Consider the following 17718-nt stretch of genomic DNA (forward strand, 5'->3'; position numbering starts at 1 on the left):
CAATCTATCTCTCATTATTTATATGTTACTATTAATCCTTTTTTGTTTATATTTTCTTTGTTGTTTTTTCTTTTTAATCTTTATATGGTTGCATAGAGAGAAAAATACGTTCTCACAAATGATATTGTCAAGCAAAATACAATGTATTGTTTATGATACATTCATTACTGGAACTTGGATCATGAATTTTCGCATACAGTGTACTCATACGACCCATATCTCAATTACACTTAACATATTGTTTAGGATGAATAGCTCTTCTATATTTTTTAAAACGAAACCATCTAGACAAGCACACACAAATTATCACTCACACCACCCTCCAACTTTTTTAAATGATTAAAATATGTACTTTAAATGTAAAAGGGCTAAACTATAAAGACAAACGAATAAAAATCTTCAAATGGTTAGACGAAAAAAAAATACTTTATGCCTACTACAAGAAAGTCACTTGACACATTCTTTAGCACAAACCTTAAAGGATGAATGGGACGGAGACATCTATCTTAGTGGACAACATACAAATAAACAAGGCATTGCTTTTTTGATTAAAAACAATACAGGGATCACAGTCGATAACATCAACGAAATAATAACTGGCAGATTAGCAAGTATAGATATCAAAATACACGAAAAACAATTAACATTGATAAACGTCTACGGTCCTAACATAGATGATTCCACATTTTACGAAACATTACAATCCTTCATAATTAATAAGCAAGATAAAAATATTATAATCGGTGGTGATTTCAATACTGTCCTGAACCCATCAAGAGATAAAAAGAATGGACACCTTTATACTCATCCTAAAAATAGAAAAATTTTGAATAACATAATTGAAAACTACAATATGATAGACATCTGGCGTACAGTAAATCCAAACGAAAGAAAATTCACCTGGCACTCAAACACAAAACCAACAATATTTTGTAGATTAGACTATTTTTTAATATCCGAGTCATTTTGCAACATTATTGACACATGTAACATTAAACCAGGATTTATGACAGACCACTCTCTAGTTGAACTTAAACTGCACAACATACAACCTGAAAGAGGCCCAGGATACTTTAAAATCAATAACAGCATCTTGTTAGACACACAATATCAAACACAAATAAAACAGGAAATATTAAACACAGTTCAAAATAATAAAGATGCAAACCCAAACACCTTATGGGAAGTAATTAAAGGAAATATACGTAACACAACAATAAGATACACATCATTTAAACAAAAAGAAACACACAAACTTGAAACTGAAACCATCAAAACCATTGAAACACTTGAAAAACAATTGAATGAAACAAACACAAATGATACCACTGCCATTGAAAATGAAATCACATCAAACAAACAAGTATTAGAAGGAATCTATCATACACAACTCAATGGAATAATACTACGAGCACGTGCACAACATGTTGAACACAATGAAAAAAATACAAAATACTTCGCAAACATTGAAAAATGTAGAAGTGAACAAAAAACTGTACACAAATTAGTAGTTAATGGCAAAGATATAACAAACAGAACTCAAATACTAGAAGAACAACGTTTATTATTCGAAACCCTCTAGAAACGAAAACATGTTGAAAATAACAACACTTTTAAAAATACACATCATGCTTTAAATCAAGATGAAAAGTTATTGTGTGACGGATTACTTAATGAATATGAATGTGGACTAGCACTAAAAGAAATGCAAAATAACAAAAGTCCAGGATCTGATGGCATCACAATCGAATTTTATAAAATATTCTGGAATGATATTAAAACACATTTAATTAATTCACTTAACTATTCATTTAACAACAAAAAATTAACTACGCTTCAAAAACAAGGTATAATATCACTCATTCCAAAACCTGGAAAAAACTTAGAATCCTTATCAAACTGGCGCCCGATTAGTTTACTAAACAATGATTATAAAATTGCAACTAAAAGTATATCAAACAGAATTAAAAAAGTATTACCATCAATCATCTCAAGATCTCAATCTGGCTTCATTAAAGGACGTTACATTGGTGAAAATGTACGTCTGATACAAGAATGCATAAATTATTTCAACCAACCAAACAATTCTGGCCTCATTTTCTTTGCAGACTTCGAAAAGGCTTTCGACTCACTAGACCATTCTTTTATGTTCTCTTGCTTAGAAAATATGAATTTCGGTGAAAGTCTAATAAAATGGGTTAAATTATTTTATACCGATATAAACAGCATAATTATTAACAATGGCTTCTTTTCAAACAGTTTTAACATCGAACGAGGGGTAAGACAAGGATGTCCACTTTCATCCTCACTATTTATTATATGCATCGAGTATCTATCACACTATATCCAATCAAATGAACATATAAAGGGAATATCGCTAGAACCTGACGAAGAAATTAAACAGTCCCTATTTATTGACGATGCAACTTATTTTAAATGACAGTAGCGACTCATTCAATAATCTTATAGAATCGCTAACCCTTTTTGGATTGGCATCGGGTCTTAAACTAAACAAAAGTAAATGCACTGTGCTACGTGTAGGTAAATTTAAACAAAGTAATATTCACTTTAAAAAAGAAATGAAATTCAACTGGACTTCAGATGAGGCAACAACGTTAGGAATAACCTTTACAAACAATGAAAATGAAACAATTCTAAAAACCATATTGCCTAAATTACAAAAATTTAAAAATTGTTTAAAATCATGGCAGCATCGTAAACTAACACTAATCGGAAAAAACACCGTGTTGAAAACGTTTGCGCTCCCTAAATTAATTTACACACTAACAGTTCTCCCAAACCCACCACATTATATTATTGAAGATATAAAATCAGAAATATTTAATTTCATATGGGACGGTAAACGTGATAAAATTAAGAGAACTCAATTAATTCAACCTGTAGAGCATGGAGGTATCAGACTTACGGACATAGATTCATTCCTGAATGCAATCAAATGCAGTTGGGTTAAAAGATATTTAGATAACACCAATACGAGTAAATGGAAATTATTCTACCTGAAAATTTTAAAAACATATGGTGACTCCCTACTTTTTGAATGTAATATCGACAATAACATCTTAGATGAAATTTCAACCAAAAACATATTTCTATCGAATGTTCTTTCAGCATGGTGTAAAGTTACTCAAAATTTAGAAACCAAAATAAACAGTAAAGTCATTTTATGGAACAATAAAGATATAACTACCAACAATAAAACGTTGTTCTATAGACATTGGTTTGAACAAAACATTAAATATGTAGATCAATTATACGACAACAGAATAAACGACTTCTATTCTTTTGAAAACTTATGCTACATATACGGAATACCTACACGTAATTTCCTGATGTACTACACATTGATCAAAAGTATACCCATACATATTAAAGCTGCTACCAATACAAATAACACACCATGTACTAAAAAAACATTCGTGGAAAACATAATTGCAAAACAAAACAAAACGAACAAAATATTTTACACTCTTCAAATTAAAAACCCTGCCGAAATCCCCAAAGCTCAAACTAAATGGCAAAACCTTCTTGGAGAAAAAGATTTTAATTGGAAACAAATATATGTCATGCCATATAAATCAACTACTGATAGCACACTGAGAAATTTTCAACATAAATACATCCAGAGAATCATAGCTACAAATAAATATATTTTTAAGTGCAAACCATCCAACACAAATCTATTTGATATGTGTAGTGAACATATTGAAACAATAGAACACCTTTTCTGGGAGTGTAAACATATTCAATCTCTATGGAATCAATTGATAACTTTTCTAGAGAAACAACAATTAATAATAAAACTGTCTCTCTCAAATATCAGTTTCGGTGTAAATACTTGTAAAATACCAGAAATTAATAACGCTGTTAACCACATTATTATATTAATGAAATATTTTATATTCAGCATGAAATATAAAAAACAAAAACCTACTTTTAACTGTTTTATAAATTATTTAAAACTAAAGATCCAAATTGAAAAGGAAAAAGCCCTCAACAACGATACACTTAACATTTTTGAACAAAAATGGAAACACATTAAACTTTCATAACCTAGTCTAGTTGTTTATCTACCCCACTTTATGCAACTCATATATAGTTTAATTATTACATATAGGTAAAAACATTATAAATATTAGCATATATTGTATAATATGTTTAACATTATCATTGCTGCATGTTATAATTTGTTCTTGCTTATGCACATGTTTACATTATATGTTTTATATTGAATAAAAAAAAAAAAAAAAAAAAAAAGTTCCGTGCATGATTTAGTTATGAAAAGCATTCAGACAGCTAACACTTCGTGTCTGTTGCTTTAGTTGGAATTTTTTTCCGTTCTAAAAAGTAGTTTAGCTAGTAATAGTTACTCCACGGCGGTGAGTTTACCAACTCGCACTTTCCTTGGATAAACTGGTTTACCCAGTACCCAATGCACATACTTATGCCAGTAACTGACTACTGCTCTACTTGAATTAGAGAAGGAAAATGGCCTTTTAGAGGATTTCCCCACTTATCATTAAGCTATCAGCACTATACCAATTGAGCAACCCGACTCGGTTCCCCGCTATTTGCCAGTATTTAGTCTCTTTCCATTAGAAACATACTTAAAAGACCACATTATCAGAAATAGAGTGCAATGCAACCGGCTGGAATGACTCTGTTTTCTGTGAAAGTAAGTGGAATATTGTATTTTATAAATCAACCTGCATGCCAGCTTGCCCACTTGTATGTCGTGCTTAGTTTCGTGTGTTGCAGCCTCCACCGATCCGTTCCAGTTCCGCCACGTGCCGCCAATTAGTTTTCAGTCGGCCTCTTTTCTTCATCATTCTGGTGTCTACTCAAGGGCTACAGCACTGCCCTGTGTTCCGTCTTTTCACCTACCATGCCCACTCCAATTTTATCTTCTTCTTCTCACATTTTCGGTGATCATCCATGCTTCTGCCGTTTCTAAAACTGTCTTAAAACTTGTTTTGGAATATATTTAGTTTCTCATTTTTGCCCATTGTTAGTTTCCATTTGTCACTTCCGTATAGTAGAACTAAAAACACAAGGCTATTGAACAGGCATGGTTTGGTCTTTCTGCCAATGTCGCGGGCCTATCAGATGCTTGATAACCATTCAAACTGTGTGCTCTCCAGTGATATTATTTTCTTCACATGTGCTGTGCCTCCATCTTCCTTTAAACAGTTGCTCCCAGATATATGAAGCTTTCCACCTTTTCTTCTTCGTTGTGTCCAACCTTCATTATATTTTTATTTTTGTTGTTGGTTTTCATGACTTTGAATATATAAATGTTGAGCTTTTGTCCAACTTCAGCTGTATGTTTATTCCAGTTTTGTTGTCTTAGGAAGTAGATATTTTATTGTTGATGATTACAGTGTGATATCGTCAGCAAAGTCAAACTACTCCAAAATAATTGTAAGGTTCCATCGGATTATAGTTCTCTCACATTCGACAGTTTTCTACATTATACAGTCGATTACATCAAGGAAGAGAAATCCTGATATGCAGTACCCCTGCTTCACTCCTTTCATAATTGGGAACCATTCTGTTGTTTCTTATTCTTCTACAGCAGAGCAATAGGTCGGCAAGGTCAACAATTGGTGTACCTTGTACTTAGGTGAGCGCTGTTGGACCATCATGTTTCCCTTGTCTATTTTTTTTATCTTTTTGCAAAGATATCAGGAACTAATAATTAAACATTATTAAACTTTCTATACCTTATACTTTAAGGGTGGAACTATTTTCAGGTTGTTACGCCAAGATGAAGGTGTATAAAGGTATTTTCTTTCTTAAAAAAGCACGTCTTTAATTTTGTGCAAAATCACTGTGAGTTGTAAGCCTATTTCAATTACATTTTATGAACAGAAGATAGGTAAGTGATGCGCCAGCAAGTACTGTTAGTTTAGTATTGTAAACAAAATTGTAATAATGGCACTGAATCGCTTACCTGAATTTTCATTTAGGTGACGCTAGCCGAATCGTCGGTAGGAAATGATAAGTTTTTACTACGTTCAAAAAAGCAAGCTTTATTAATCCCTGAACAGGTCCATTTTGCCCACATGATAATGAAATTTCATGCAAATTCCCTACCAAGTAAGTACCAACTATTTTGACCACCCAGTAAATTTGGTTGATGATCACTATATGATGATACCTATCAAAAACAAAACCTTGAGCAATGTGTCTATAAGTCAAGTTACCCATAGGATGGGCCAATTTCGACCGAAGCTATTAGCCTTACGGTTTGAGACAAGAATTTAAAGTATTCACTTTTAAGATCAATTTTAGCTCAGGTGGCAGATACACTTAAAACCATATTTAATAAAATTTCCGAACACATTAATTATAGCAAGTCAAAATTGTATGAAAAGAAGAAACACGAAGGTGATTCCTTCATGGTAGGTACAGTTAGCTGCATTATTTTTGATGTCGTACTTAATGTTGACTCCGATTCTGTTTAAGACGACAAGAATTGTGCACAGCATCTTTTTCTGTAACTCCGTCGGTCACAATCATCATTTTTCGAAAATGCTTAATAAGAGGTTTATTCCCATTGTTTTTTAGTTTCCTTCTTATATTTGGTTTGACTCATTTGGTGCATTCAGCACATGAATACTATTATGACATCCTAAATTAAATTAATAAATCATAACACATTGGAATAAGTCGACATAAAATAATCAAAGTATAAGACCACAAAATACGTGTCAAAGTAATTGTAACATTTTACAATCGTAGCAGACTTCAAGACTATGGAAGCGTATATGGTACACCCTGATGCTGGGATGATGTCAACATTCTATGACGGCATGATATGTAAAAGTTGTCATGGCTTAAAAAGTCATTTTCACAAGAGCATGACGCCAAAAATTATGTTGATTTGTCGACTTAGGATAAGATTTCAAGACAAAAGAATCCGCATGTTGGCATAACAGCCTAAATCTCTGACGATATTTAATCCTTAAGCTAGGGAAGTATGGAAGCGTATAGGGTACACCCTGAGGCTGTGATAATGTCAACATTCTATGATGGCATGATATGAAAAAAGGTGTCATGGCGTAAAAAATTAACTCATCGTGTCGACTAAAACTATGATGGTAAGTAATTTTCACAAGAGCATGACGCCAAAAATTATGTTGATTTGTCGACTTAGATCATGTCGACCAAATAATTTTTCGGGCAAAGCCGGAAACATGTATGTCGAGACTTTAACTTAATGTCGTTTTGGCGAGTAAAATAAAGAGGTAAAAACCTACAAAACTATGACGACATACCATGTTATTTCACAGTAAGTCGGTATAAACTAATCCGGCATGACCATATTATGGGGTGTACCATATACGCTTCCGTAGTGTACAATAATCTATGACGGCATTATATATGGCAAATGGGCTAGGCCGGGGTCTGCTGCGTTTTCTTCCTGTTGTCTATATACTATATAGGGGTATATTTTACATTTTTTAGCCATTAGATTAGCTTTATGGATAGAATTTCAAACTCCTGGGGTGAAATATTATAATTATATTGTTAACGTAAATGAATCGTTTCATAATCACTTACTTATTGAAATTCCAATTAAATTTTCTGACTGAAAATGTATATATTGGATGAAAGGTAAAATAAAATGCAAATCAAACAGTTCTTGCTGTTTTAATGAGTTTACCTCTTTTATATGCGATTCTCTAAGAAAGTTACACAATAAACTGAAGTGATCGATATTTTAGTTGATATATTATTCGAAACCAATAGAAGTTTGGATTTCAGTTGATGTTCCTGAACGCATAATCAGTATCACCATCAATTCATCATTATCAACAACAATAACAGCATCAGCATCGTCATCATCATAAGTATAATCATTATAAACAACAAGAACATCATCGTGAGTGAAGTCACAGCCACAAGTAACACCCTTATAATCGTTATGATGCATTTTCAGCACTATAGTCATCACTGTCTCGCCTTAAGCGTCATACCAGTTTGGATTTTACATTTTTATCAATATAATTTTATAGGAAATTGTGTATTCTTGAATCCGAAAGTTAAGCTTAATTTAATTAACGTTCATTTTATTGACGTACATTTTCCCGCATTTTAATGTACGTTAAGTCAATGACGTAACATCCGCTTTCTGTTATTATTTGTATTATCCTGATGAAGGCGTAAGCCGAAATGTTGATAAAAAAGGAAAGAAAAAATATGTGTGTTTGGTGGATTTATCATACTACATTTTTATCAAAAGACCCATCACCATGTGGCATTGTTCAGCATCAAATCCTTATTTGTTTAATCCATGCACTGTTTATATTTTAATGTACATATTTTCAAAGGTGCCGTTTCCTTCTACACAAAAAAATGATAACATCATTATTTAAATTTTGCTTTTGAGGTTTAAGTATTGCAAACAATATTTATTCATGCACAATGTCGCTGTAGGGAATATGCAATAACATTGTAGATGTATTTTGTGGATTCTGACCCATTAAAACAGCTCATAATCAACCAATCACGTTTAATCTTTAATCACTTTTTTGCACGTCAGATTGTGGTGACCCAACACCAGACCATGGAACAGTAAACACTACAGTAACAACGTATGGAACTGTTGTTAAAATATCCTGCAATCACGGTTATGTACTGAGCGGAGAGAACATCATCAACTGCAACGCTGACTCTGACTGGTCTGCATCAGCCACGTGTAACCCATATGGTAAGAAAGTACACGGCATGATTCGGTCAGGGTACACATTCTGATTGCTGACACTTTGTGCTTGTTTCTTAAGTTGGATTTGTTTTCCGTCTTCAACTGTACTTAAGTCATATCATGGCGGTAAGTTAACCAACTCACTATATTCCTGGATTAGTTGGTTGTACCAGTACTAAGTGTACATACTTATGCCAGTAACTGACAACCGCTCTAGAGTTTTGATATATTGATAGTGTTAAAGTGACTTGGCCACGTGCCCAACATCTGTGGGTCGATGTAGGGTACTCTGTCTTTCCATTAATTTCCCTTGTTTACTAGAAAATGGGCTGGGCCGGGGTTTGCTGCGTTCTTTTCCTCTTGTCTGTATACTATATAGGGGTATATTTTATATTTTTTAGCCATTAGATTAGCATTATGGATAGAATTTCAAACTCCTGGGGTGAAATATTATAATTATATTGTTAACGTAAAGCAATCGTTGCATAATCACTTACTTATTGAAATTCCAATTAAATTTTCTGACTGAAAATGTATATATTGGATGAAAGGCAAAATAAAATGCAAATCAAACAGTTCTTGCTGTTTTAATGAGTTTACCTCTTTTATATGCGATTCTCTAAGACAGTTACACAATAAACTGAAGTGATCGATATATTTTAGTTCATATATTATTCGACACCAATAGAAGTTTGGATTTCAGTTGATGTTCCTGAACGCATAATCAGTATCACCATGAATTCATCATTATCTACAACAATAACAGCATCAGCATCGTCATCATCATAAGTATTATCATTATAAACAACAAGAACATCATCGTGATTGAAGTCACAGCCACAAGTAACACCCTTATAATCATCATGATGCATTTTCAGCACTATAGTCATCACTGTCTCGCCTTAAGCGTCATACCAGTTTGGATTATACATTTTTATCAAAAGACCCATCACCATGTGGCATTTTCAGCATCAAATCCTTATTTGTTTCATCCATGCACTGTATATACTTTGATGTACATATTTTCAAAGGTGCCGTTTCCTTCTACACAAAAAATTGATAACATCATTATTTTAATTTTGCTTTTGAGGTTTAAGTATTGCAAACAATAGTTAATTCATGCACAATGTCGCTATAGGGAATATGCAATAACATTGTAGATGTATTTTGTGGATTCTGACCCATTGAAACAGCTCAGAATCCACCAATCACGTTTAATCTTTAATCACTTATTTGCACTTCAGATTGTGGTGACCCAACACCAGACCATGGAACAGTAAACACTACAGTAACAACGTATGGAACTGTTGTTAAAATATCCTGCAATCACGGTTATGTACTGAGCGGAGAGAACATCATCAAATGCAACGCTGACTCTGACTGGTCTGCATCTGCCACTTGTAACCTGTATGGTAAGAAAGTACTCGGCATGATTCGGTCATGGTACACATTCTGATTGCTGACATTTTGTGCTTGTTTCTTAAGTTGGATTTGTTTTCCGTCTTCATCTGTACTTAAGTCATATCATGGCGGTAAGTTACCCAACTCACTCTATTCCTGGATTAGTTGGTTGTACCAGTACTAAGTGTACATACTTATGCCAGTAACTGACAACTGCTCTAGAGTATTGATATATTGATAGTGTTTAAGTGACTTGGCCACGTGCCCAACACCTGTGGGTCGATGTAGGGTACCCTGTCTTTTCAGTAATTTCCCTTGTTTACTGGAAAATGGGCTGGGCCGGGTCTGCTGCGTTTTCTTCCTGTTGTCTATATACTATATAGGGGTATATTTTATATTTTTTAGCCATTAGATTAGCTTTATGGATAATATTTCAAACTCCTGGGGTGAAATATTATAATTATATTGTTAACGTAAAGCAATCGTTGCATAATCACTTACTTATTGAAATTCCAATTAAATTTTCTGACTGAAAATGTATATATTGGATGAAAGTTAAAATAAAATGCAAATCAAACAGTTCTTGCTTTTTGAATGAGTTTACCTCTTTTATATGCGATTCTCTAAGAAAGTTACACAATAAACTGAAGTAATCGATATATTTTAGTTGATATATTATTCGAAACCAATAGAAGTTTGGATTTCAGTTGATGTTCCTGAACGCATAATCAGTATGACCATCAATTCATCATTATCAACAACAATAACAGCATCAGCCTCGTCACTATCAAAAGTATAATCATTATAAACAACAAGAACAGCATCGTGATTGAAGTCACAGCCACAAGTAACACCCTTATAATCATCATGATGCATTTTCAGCACTATAGTCATCACTGTCTCGCCTTAAGCGTCATACCAGTTTGGATTTAACATTTTTATCAAAAGACCCATCACCATGTGGCATTTTTCAGCATCAAATCCTTATTTGTTTAATCCATGCACTGTATATACTTTGATGTACATATTTTCAAAGGTGCTGTTTCCTTCTACACAAAAAATTGATAACATCATTATTTTAATTTTGCTTTTGAGGTTTAAGTATTGCAAACAATAGTTAATTCATGCACAATGTCGCTTTAGGAAATATGCAATAACATTGTAGATGTATTTTGTGGATTCTGACCCATTAAAACAGCTCAGAATCCACTAATCACGTTTAATCTTTAATCACTTTTTTGCACGTCAGATTGTGGTGACCCAACACCAGACCATGGAACAGTAAACACTACAGTAACAACGTATGGAACTGTTGTTAAAATATCCTGCAATCACGGTTATGTACTGAGCGGAGAGAACATCATCAACTGCAACGCTGACTCTGACTGGTCTGCATCAGCCACGTGTAACCCATATGGTAAGAAAGTACTCGGCATGATTCGGTCATGGTACACATTCTAATTGCTGACACTTTGTGCTTGTTTCTTAAGTTGGATTTGTTTTCCGTCTTCAACTGTACTTAAGTCATATCATGGCGGTAAGTTAACCAACTCACTATATTCCTGGATTAGTTGGTTGTACCAGTACTAAGTGTACATACTTATGCCAGTAACTGACAACTGCTCTAGAGTTTTGATATATTGATAGTGTTAAAGTGACTTGGCCACGTGCCCAACATCTGTGGGTCGATGTAGGGTACTCTGTCTTTCCATTAATTTCCCTTGTTTACTAGAAAATGGGCTGGGCCGGGGTTTGCTGCGTTCTTTTCCTCTTGTCTGTATACTATATAGGGGTATATTTTATATTTTTTAGCCATTAGATTAGCTTTATGGATAGAATTTCAAACTCCTGGGGTGAAATATTATAATTATATTGTTAACGTAAAGCAATCGTTGCATAATCACTTACTTATTGAAATTCCAATTAAATTTTCTGACTGAAAATGTATATATTGGATGAAAGGCAAAATAAAATGCAAATCAAACAGTTCTTGCTGTTTTAATGAGTTTACCTCTTTTATATGCGATTCTCTAAGAAAGTTACACAATAAACTGAAGTGATCGATATATTTTAGTTCATATATTATTCGACACCAATAGAAGTTTGGATTTCAGTTGATGTTCCTGAACGCATAATCAGTATCACCATGAATTCATCATTATCTACAACAATAACAGCATCAGCATCGACATCATCATAAGTATTATCATTATAAACAACAAGAACATCATCGTGATTGAAGTCACAGCCACAAGTAACACCCTTATAATCATCATGATGCATTTTCAGCACTATAGTCATCACTGTCTCGCCTTAAGCGTCATACCAGTTTGGATTATACATTTTTATCAAAAGACCCATCACCATGTGGCATTTTCAGCATCAAATCCTTATTTGTTTCATCCATGCACTGTATATACTTTGATGTACATATTTTCAAAGGTGCCGTTTCCTTCTACACAAAAAATTGATAACATCATTATATTAATTTTGCTTTTGAGGTTTAAGTATTGCAAACAATAGTTAATTCATGCACAATGTCGCTATAGGGAATATGCAATAACATTGTAGATGTATTTTGTGGATTCTGACCCATTGAAACAGCTCAGAATCCACCAATCACGTTTAATCTTTAATCACTTATTTGCACTTCAGATTGTGGTGACCCAACACCAGACCATGGAACAGTAAACACTACAGTAACAACGTATGGAACTGTTGTTAAAATATCCTGCAATCACGGTTATGTACTGAGCGGAGAGAACATCATCAAATGCAACGCTGACTCTGACTGGTCTGCATCAGCCACTTGTAACCTGTATGGTAAGAAAGTACTCGGCATGATTCGGTCATGGTACACATTCTGATTGCTGACATTTTGTGCTTGTTTCTTAAGTTGGATTTGTTTTCCGTCTTCATCTGTACTTAAGTCATATCATGGCGGTAAGTTACCCAACTCACTCTATTCCTGGATTAGTTGGTTGTACCAGTACTAAGTGTACATACTTATGCCAGTAACTGACAACTGCTCTAGAGTATTGATATATTGATAGTGTTTAAGTGACTTGGCCACGTGCCCAACACCTGTGGGTCGATGTAGGGTACCCTGTCTTTTCAGTAATTTCCCTTGTTTACTGGAAAATGGTCTGGGCCGGGTCTGCTGCGTTTTCTTCCTGTTGTCTATATACTATATAGGGGTATATTTTATATTGTTTAGCCATTAGATTAGCTTTATGGATAATATTTCAAACTCCTGGGGTGAAATATTATAATTATATTGTTAACGTAAAGCAATCGTTGCATAATCACTTACTTATTGAAATTCCAATTAAATTTTCTGACTGAAAATGTATATATTGGATGAAAGTTAAAATAAAATGCAAATCAAACAGTTCTTGCTTTTTGAATGAGTTTACCTCTTTTATATGCGATTCTCTAAGAAAGTTACACAATAAACTGAAGTAATCGATATATTTTAGTTGATATATTATTCGAAACCAATAGAAGTTTGGATTTCAGTTGATGTTCCTGAACGCATAATCAGTATGACCATCAATTCATCATTATCAACAACAATAACAGCATCAGCCTCGTCACTATCATAAGTATAATCATTATAAACAACAAGAACAGCATCGTGATTGAAGTCACAGCCACAAGTAACACCCTTATAATCATCATGATGCATTTTCAGCACTATAGTCATCACTGTCTCGCCTTAAGCGTCATACCAGTTTGGATTTAACATTTTTATCAAAAGACCCATCACCATGTGGCATTTTTCAGCATCAAATCCTTATTTGTTTAATCCATGCACTGTATATACTTTGATGTACATATTTTCAAAGGTGCTGTTTCCTTCTACACAAAACATTGATAACATCATTATTTTAATTTTGCTTTTGAGGTTTAAGTATTGCAAACAATAGTTAATTCATGCACAATGTCGCTTTAGGAAATATGCAATAACATTGTAGATGTATTTTGTGGATTCTGACCCATTAAAACAGCTCAGAATCCACCAATCACGTTTAATCTTTAATCACTTATTTGCACTTCAGATTGTGGTGACCCAACACCAGACCATGGAACAGTAAACACTACAGTAACAACGTATGGAACTGTTGTTAAAATATCCTGCAATCACGGTTATGTACTGAGCGGAGAGAACATCATCAAATGCAACTCTGACTCTGGCTGGTCTGCATCAGCCACTTGTCGTAAGGAAGTTAGGTGCGTGGCTTGGAGTATCTCCAATATGGGAAGGACACAAACATGTATGATATTTTGGTGAAAATACAACTGAAAGTTATTTACTAAACAAAAACAGTTTTTGCATCTACACTTTTCACTGGGTGGGGATTGGATTCATTTTTTGAATATATTTTATTTGTATCATCAAAAACCAGTTTACTCCATCATCTTAGTTAACAGTTACTTCGTCACGCATGACAAAACCAATTCAAAGGCAACAGACAACCATCAAATGCGGCGAAGCATATCCAATTAACTCCGTTTGACTACACTACGTAGGTGATTATGACGCAGTTATAGTGATTATTTACGGCTTACTGTTTCCATGCTTAACACAAAGTGTAGTGTACTGTGACCGTAAAAATGAACAAAAGGGCCTATTCATCTACAGCAAGTGAAGGGGCGCCTACTGACATCAGCCTACTGGACACTTCACTTTAAGATTCACCCAAGGCTCCAAAACAAAATAAAAAACGTAACAAAAAGAAGAAGACAGATGACGATACATCAGGCCAAAAAAGTATGACGGAATTCGTAATCAACAAACAAAATGAAATCAAATCATCCACATCATCTAACTCAGAAACATCATGTATTACAAAAAGACTTGACGAAATAAACTCAAAACTTTCGAATGTACTCACAAAGAGCGACACTGATATTATCAAAAACATTATAAAAGAAACACTCGAAGAAATAAAAGAGAAATTGCTTGCATCCGTAATTAAACAATTAGAAATTATCGAAAGTAATATGTTCGACCAACAAAAAGAAATATCGACGCTTAAAGAGCAGCTAAATTCAAAAGAAAAAGAAATTGACGCTATTAAACAAAACAACCAGTCCACAATACAAATCTTCGAAACTAGCATAAATGACCTCGAACAATACGGGCGTCGGAACAGCGTTCGTATATCGGGCCTCTCGTGTGACGCGGAAAACCAATCATCTATTGCAGTGGCAGAACAAACAGCGAGAATGATTAACCATCATCTTGATATCCAGCTTATATCCAAAGACAAAGATGTTGCTCACAGGCTCGGAAAATACGTACCGAACAAGAATCGTCCGGTGATTGTGAAATTTGTTCGACGTCAAACCAAAATCGATGTCATGCAACGAGCAAATCGATTGAAGGGCACAAACATTTACGTCAATGACGACCTAACAAAAACAAACGCAGAGGTGCTTGCGTCCCTACGTCTCAAAGACCCGGGTCGTGTTGAAAGAGCTTGGTCGCGTGAAGGCAAACTATTTGTGAAATATAGGGGCAGTGAACGCAGTGAAAAAGTGCTTTTTGACCAATATAAAAACTGGCTGAGCAAACCATGGCCAAAGAAAGAATCCACCACATACGCAAAGAAAGCCTCCTCTGGTGCAAACCTCCGATCGCCAGTCAAGAATTCATAATACCGATGTGTAACGTGTGACAACTTTGTATGTGGTTTCAAGTCATACCAGGTTTGCATGAACTCATAGATAAAAATAAATATCTGTTAATTATTAACTACATTTTAATCTTTCATGTTGTTGTGTTAACAGACACATATATAAAATATTTCCCACTACATGTACTCATAACTAAATTTAATATACGCAAATCGGAGTTATTTTAACGATCATTTTCATTTAGTTTAGAATGCTAACCTTCTTGTACGTCTCCGGATATGCCTATGTTATTTGTGCAAGCACCTAACTTACTGTGTAATTTTATGTTCCTACCTGTCAATGTTCTTTCGCACCCACCTTCCGGCTCCTCCCCCCCCCTCCCCGAGTACATCCATACTTACCTGCCAACATATCTTTAATTCATTATTTCATACGCACTTACATAATCATCGACCTGGCAGGATATATAACCCCCCAATCCTGAGTACATCCATACTTACCTGCAAACTAAATTAATATTGTGGCCCATTGCTCGCTAATATAAATCTGGTACTGATCTAATTGTATAAATATATTAACGTTTAGAAGTTCAAATAAAGTTGCGAACTAGAAGCAATGCTATCAATTGATGCGTTTTCTCGCTAAGCGTACTGTTATTGTAACGTGCATCTCGTGCAAAACGTGCACGAATAAACATATTTTTAAATATAGGGATCAGTTATTGCGTGAAAAGCAAAATACAAATGGAGTTCACGAATGCCAGATTAAGTTTTACGAGCTATACGAACAATTGTCATTGTGCACTGTTAGTTTTCAGTGTTTTTTTTTATCCACAGTGTTTTCGTATGCTATATAGTTCGAAATATCATATTGTCAAATATATTACAACGGTATTCATTTGTATACCGATAAATATCATTCAATGGACATGTGCATATATTTTGAAATGTTTTTTTGGTGAGTTATTCTGCCGCACCTTACAAATAGTTTATAGTATGTTTAACGTTATTTTATTGTTGCATTAAAGATGTTCATGCATTTTGAAATGTTTTTGGTGAGTTTTTCTGTCGCACTTTACAAATAGTTTATAGTACATGTATAATGTTATCTTATTGTTGCATTAAAGATGCGCATGCATTTTGAAATGTTTTTGGTGAGTTTTTCTGTCGCACTTTACAAATAGTTTATAGTACATGTATAATGTAATTTTATTGTTGCATTATAGATAAATCTGCCAGTGACCTTACTATATTAATATATAAAATGCCGTTACGAAGTGTCAAATTTATTTACGAAGTGAACTAGAAACAATTTTAAATCATGTGTGGCTATCTTCACTAAGTATACTTTTATTGCCACAAAAAACTCGTGCAAAACGTGCACGAATAAAACAGACTGTGAATTGAGGGAGTTATTTTGCGTAAAATATTAAATACTAATCTAGTTCACAAGTACTGGGTCAATGTTATTGAGCTATACAAAACAGGTCTTTGTGTGTTTTGTTTTGTCTTAATTTCAATTTTCATTCTTTTTTCAGCTATGCTTTTGTTTTTTTATTGAGAATTATTATTCAACATGCATGTGCATGTATTATTGTTTTGGCGACTCTTTATGTCTCACTGTTTATATACCTTACAGTACATATTAACTGTTTTTATATTGCTCCATGGAAATTTATAGTTTGACCCGAATGGATCTTTGTTCCAATCTATCTCTCATTATTTATATGTTACTATTAATCCTTTTTTGTTTATATTTTCTTTGTTGTTTTTTCTTTTTAATCTTTATATGGTTGCATAGAGAGAAAAATACGTTCTCACAAATGATATTGTCAAGCAAAATACAATGTTTTGTTTATGATACATTCATTACTGGAACTTGGATCATGAATTTTCGCATACAGTGTACTCATACGACCCATATCTCAATTACACTTAACATATTGT

The 17718-nt window shown here is 33.8% G+C and overlaps 1 protein-coding gene across 1 annotated transcript in view; it reads left to right on the forward strand.

The window, feature by feature from the left end:
• Positions 1-17718, forward strand: part of LOC127854695 (sushi, von Willebrand factor type A, EGF and pentraxin domain-containing protein 1-like) — a 141626-nt gene that overhangs the window by 10719 nt on the left and 113189 nt on the right. The window contains exons 4-6 of the mRNA XM_052389753.1: positions 8567-8734; positions 11379-11546; positions 12785-12952. Coding sequence (XP_052245713.1) covers positions 8567-8734; positions 11379-11546; positions 12785-12952 — 504 coding nt within the window. The remainder of the gene's footprint in view (positions 1-8566; positions 8735-11378; positions 11547-12784; positions 12953-17718) is intronic.

Source organism: Dreissena polymorpha, chromosome 13 (genome assembly GCF_020536995.1).
Source record: "Dreissena polymorpha isolate Duluth1 chromosome 13, UMN_Dpol_1.0, whole genome shotgun sequence".
NCBI classification, from domain to species: domain Eukaryota; kingdom Metazoa; phylum Mollusca; class Bivalvia; order Myida; family Dreissenidae; genus Dreissena; species Dreissena polymorpha.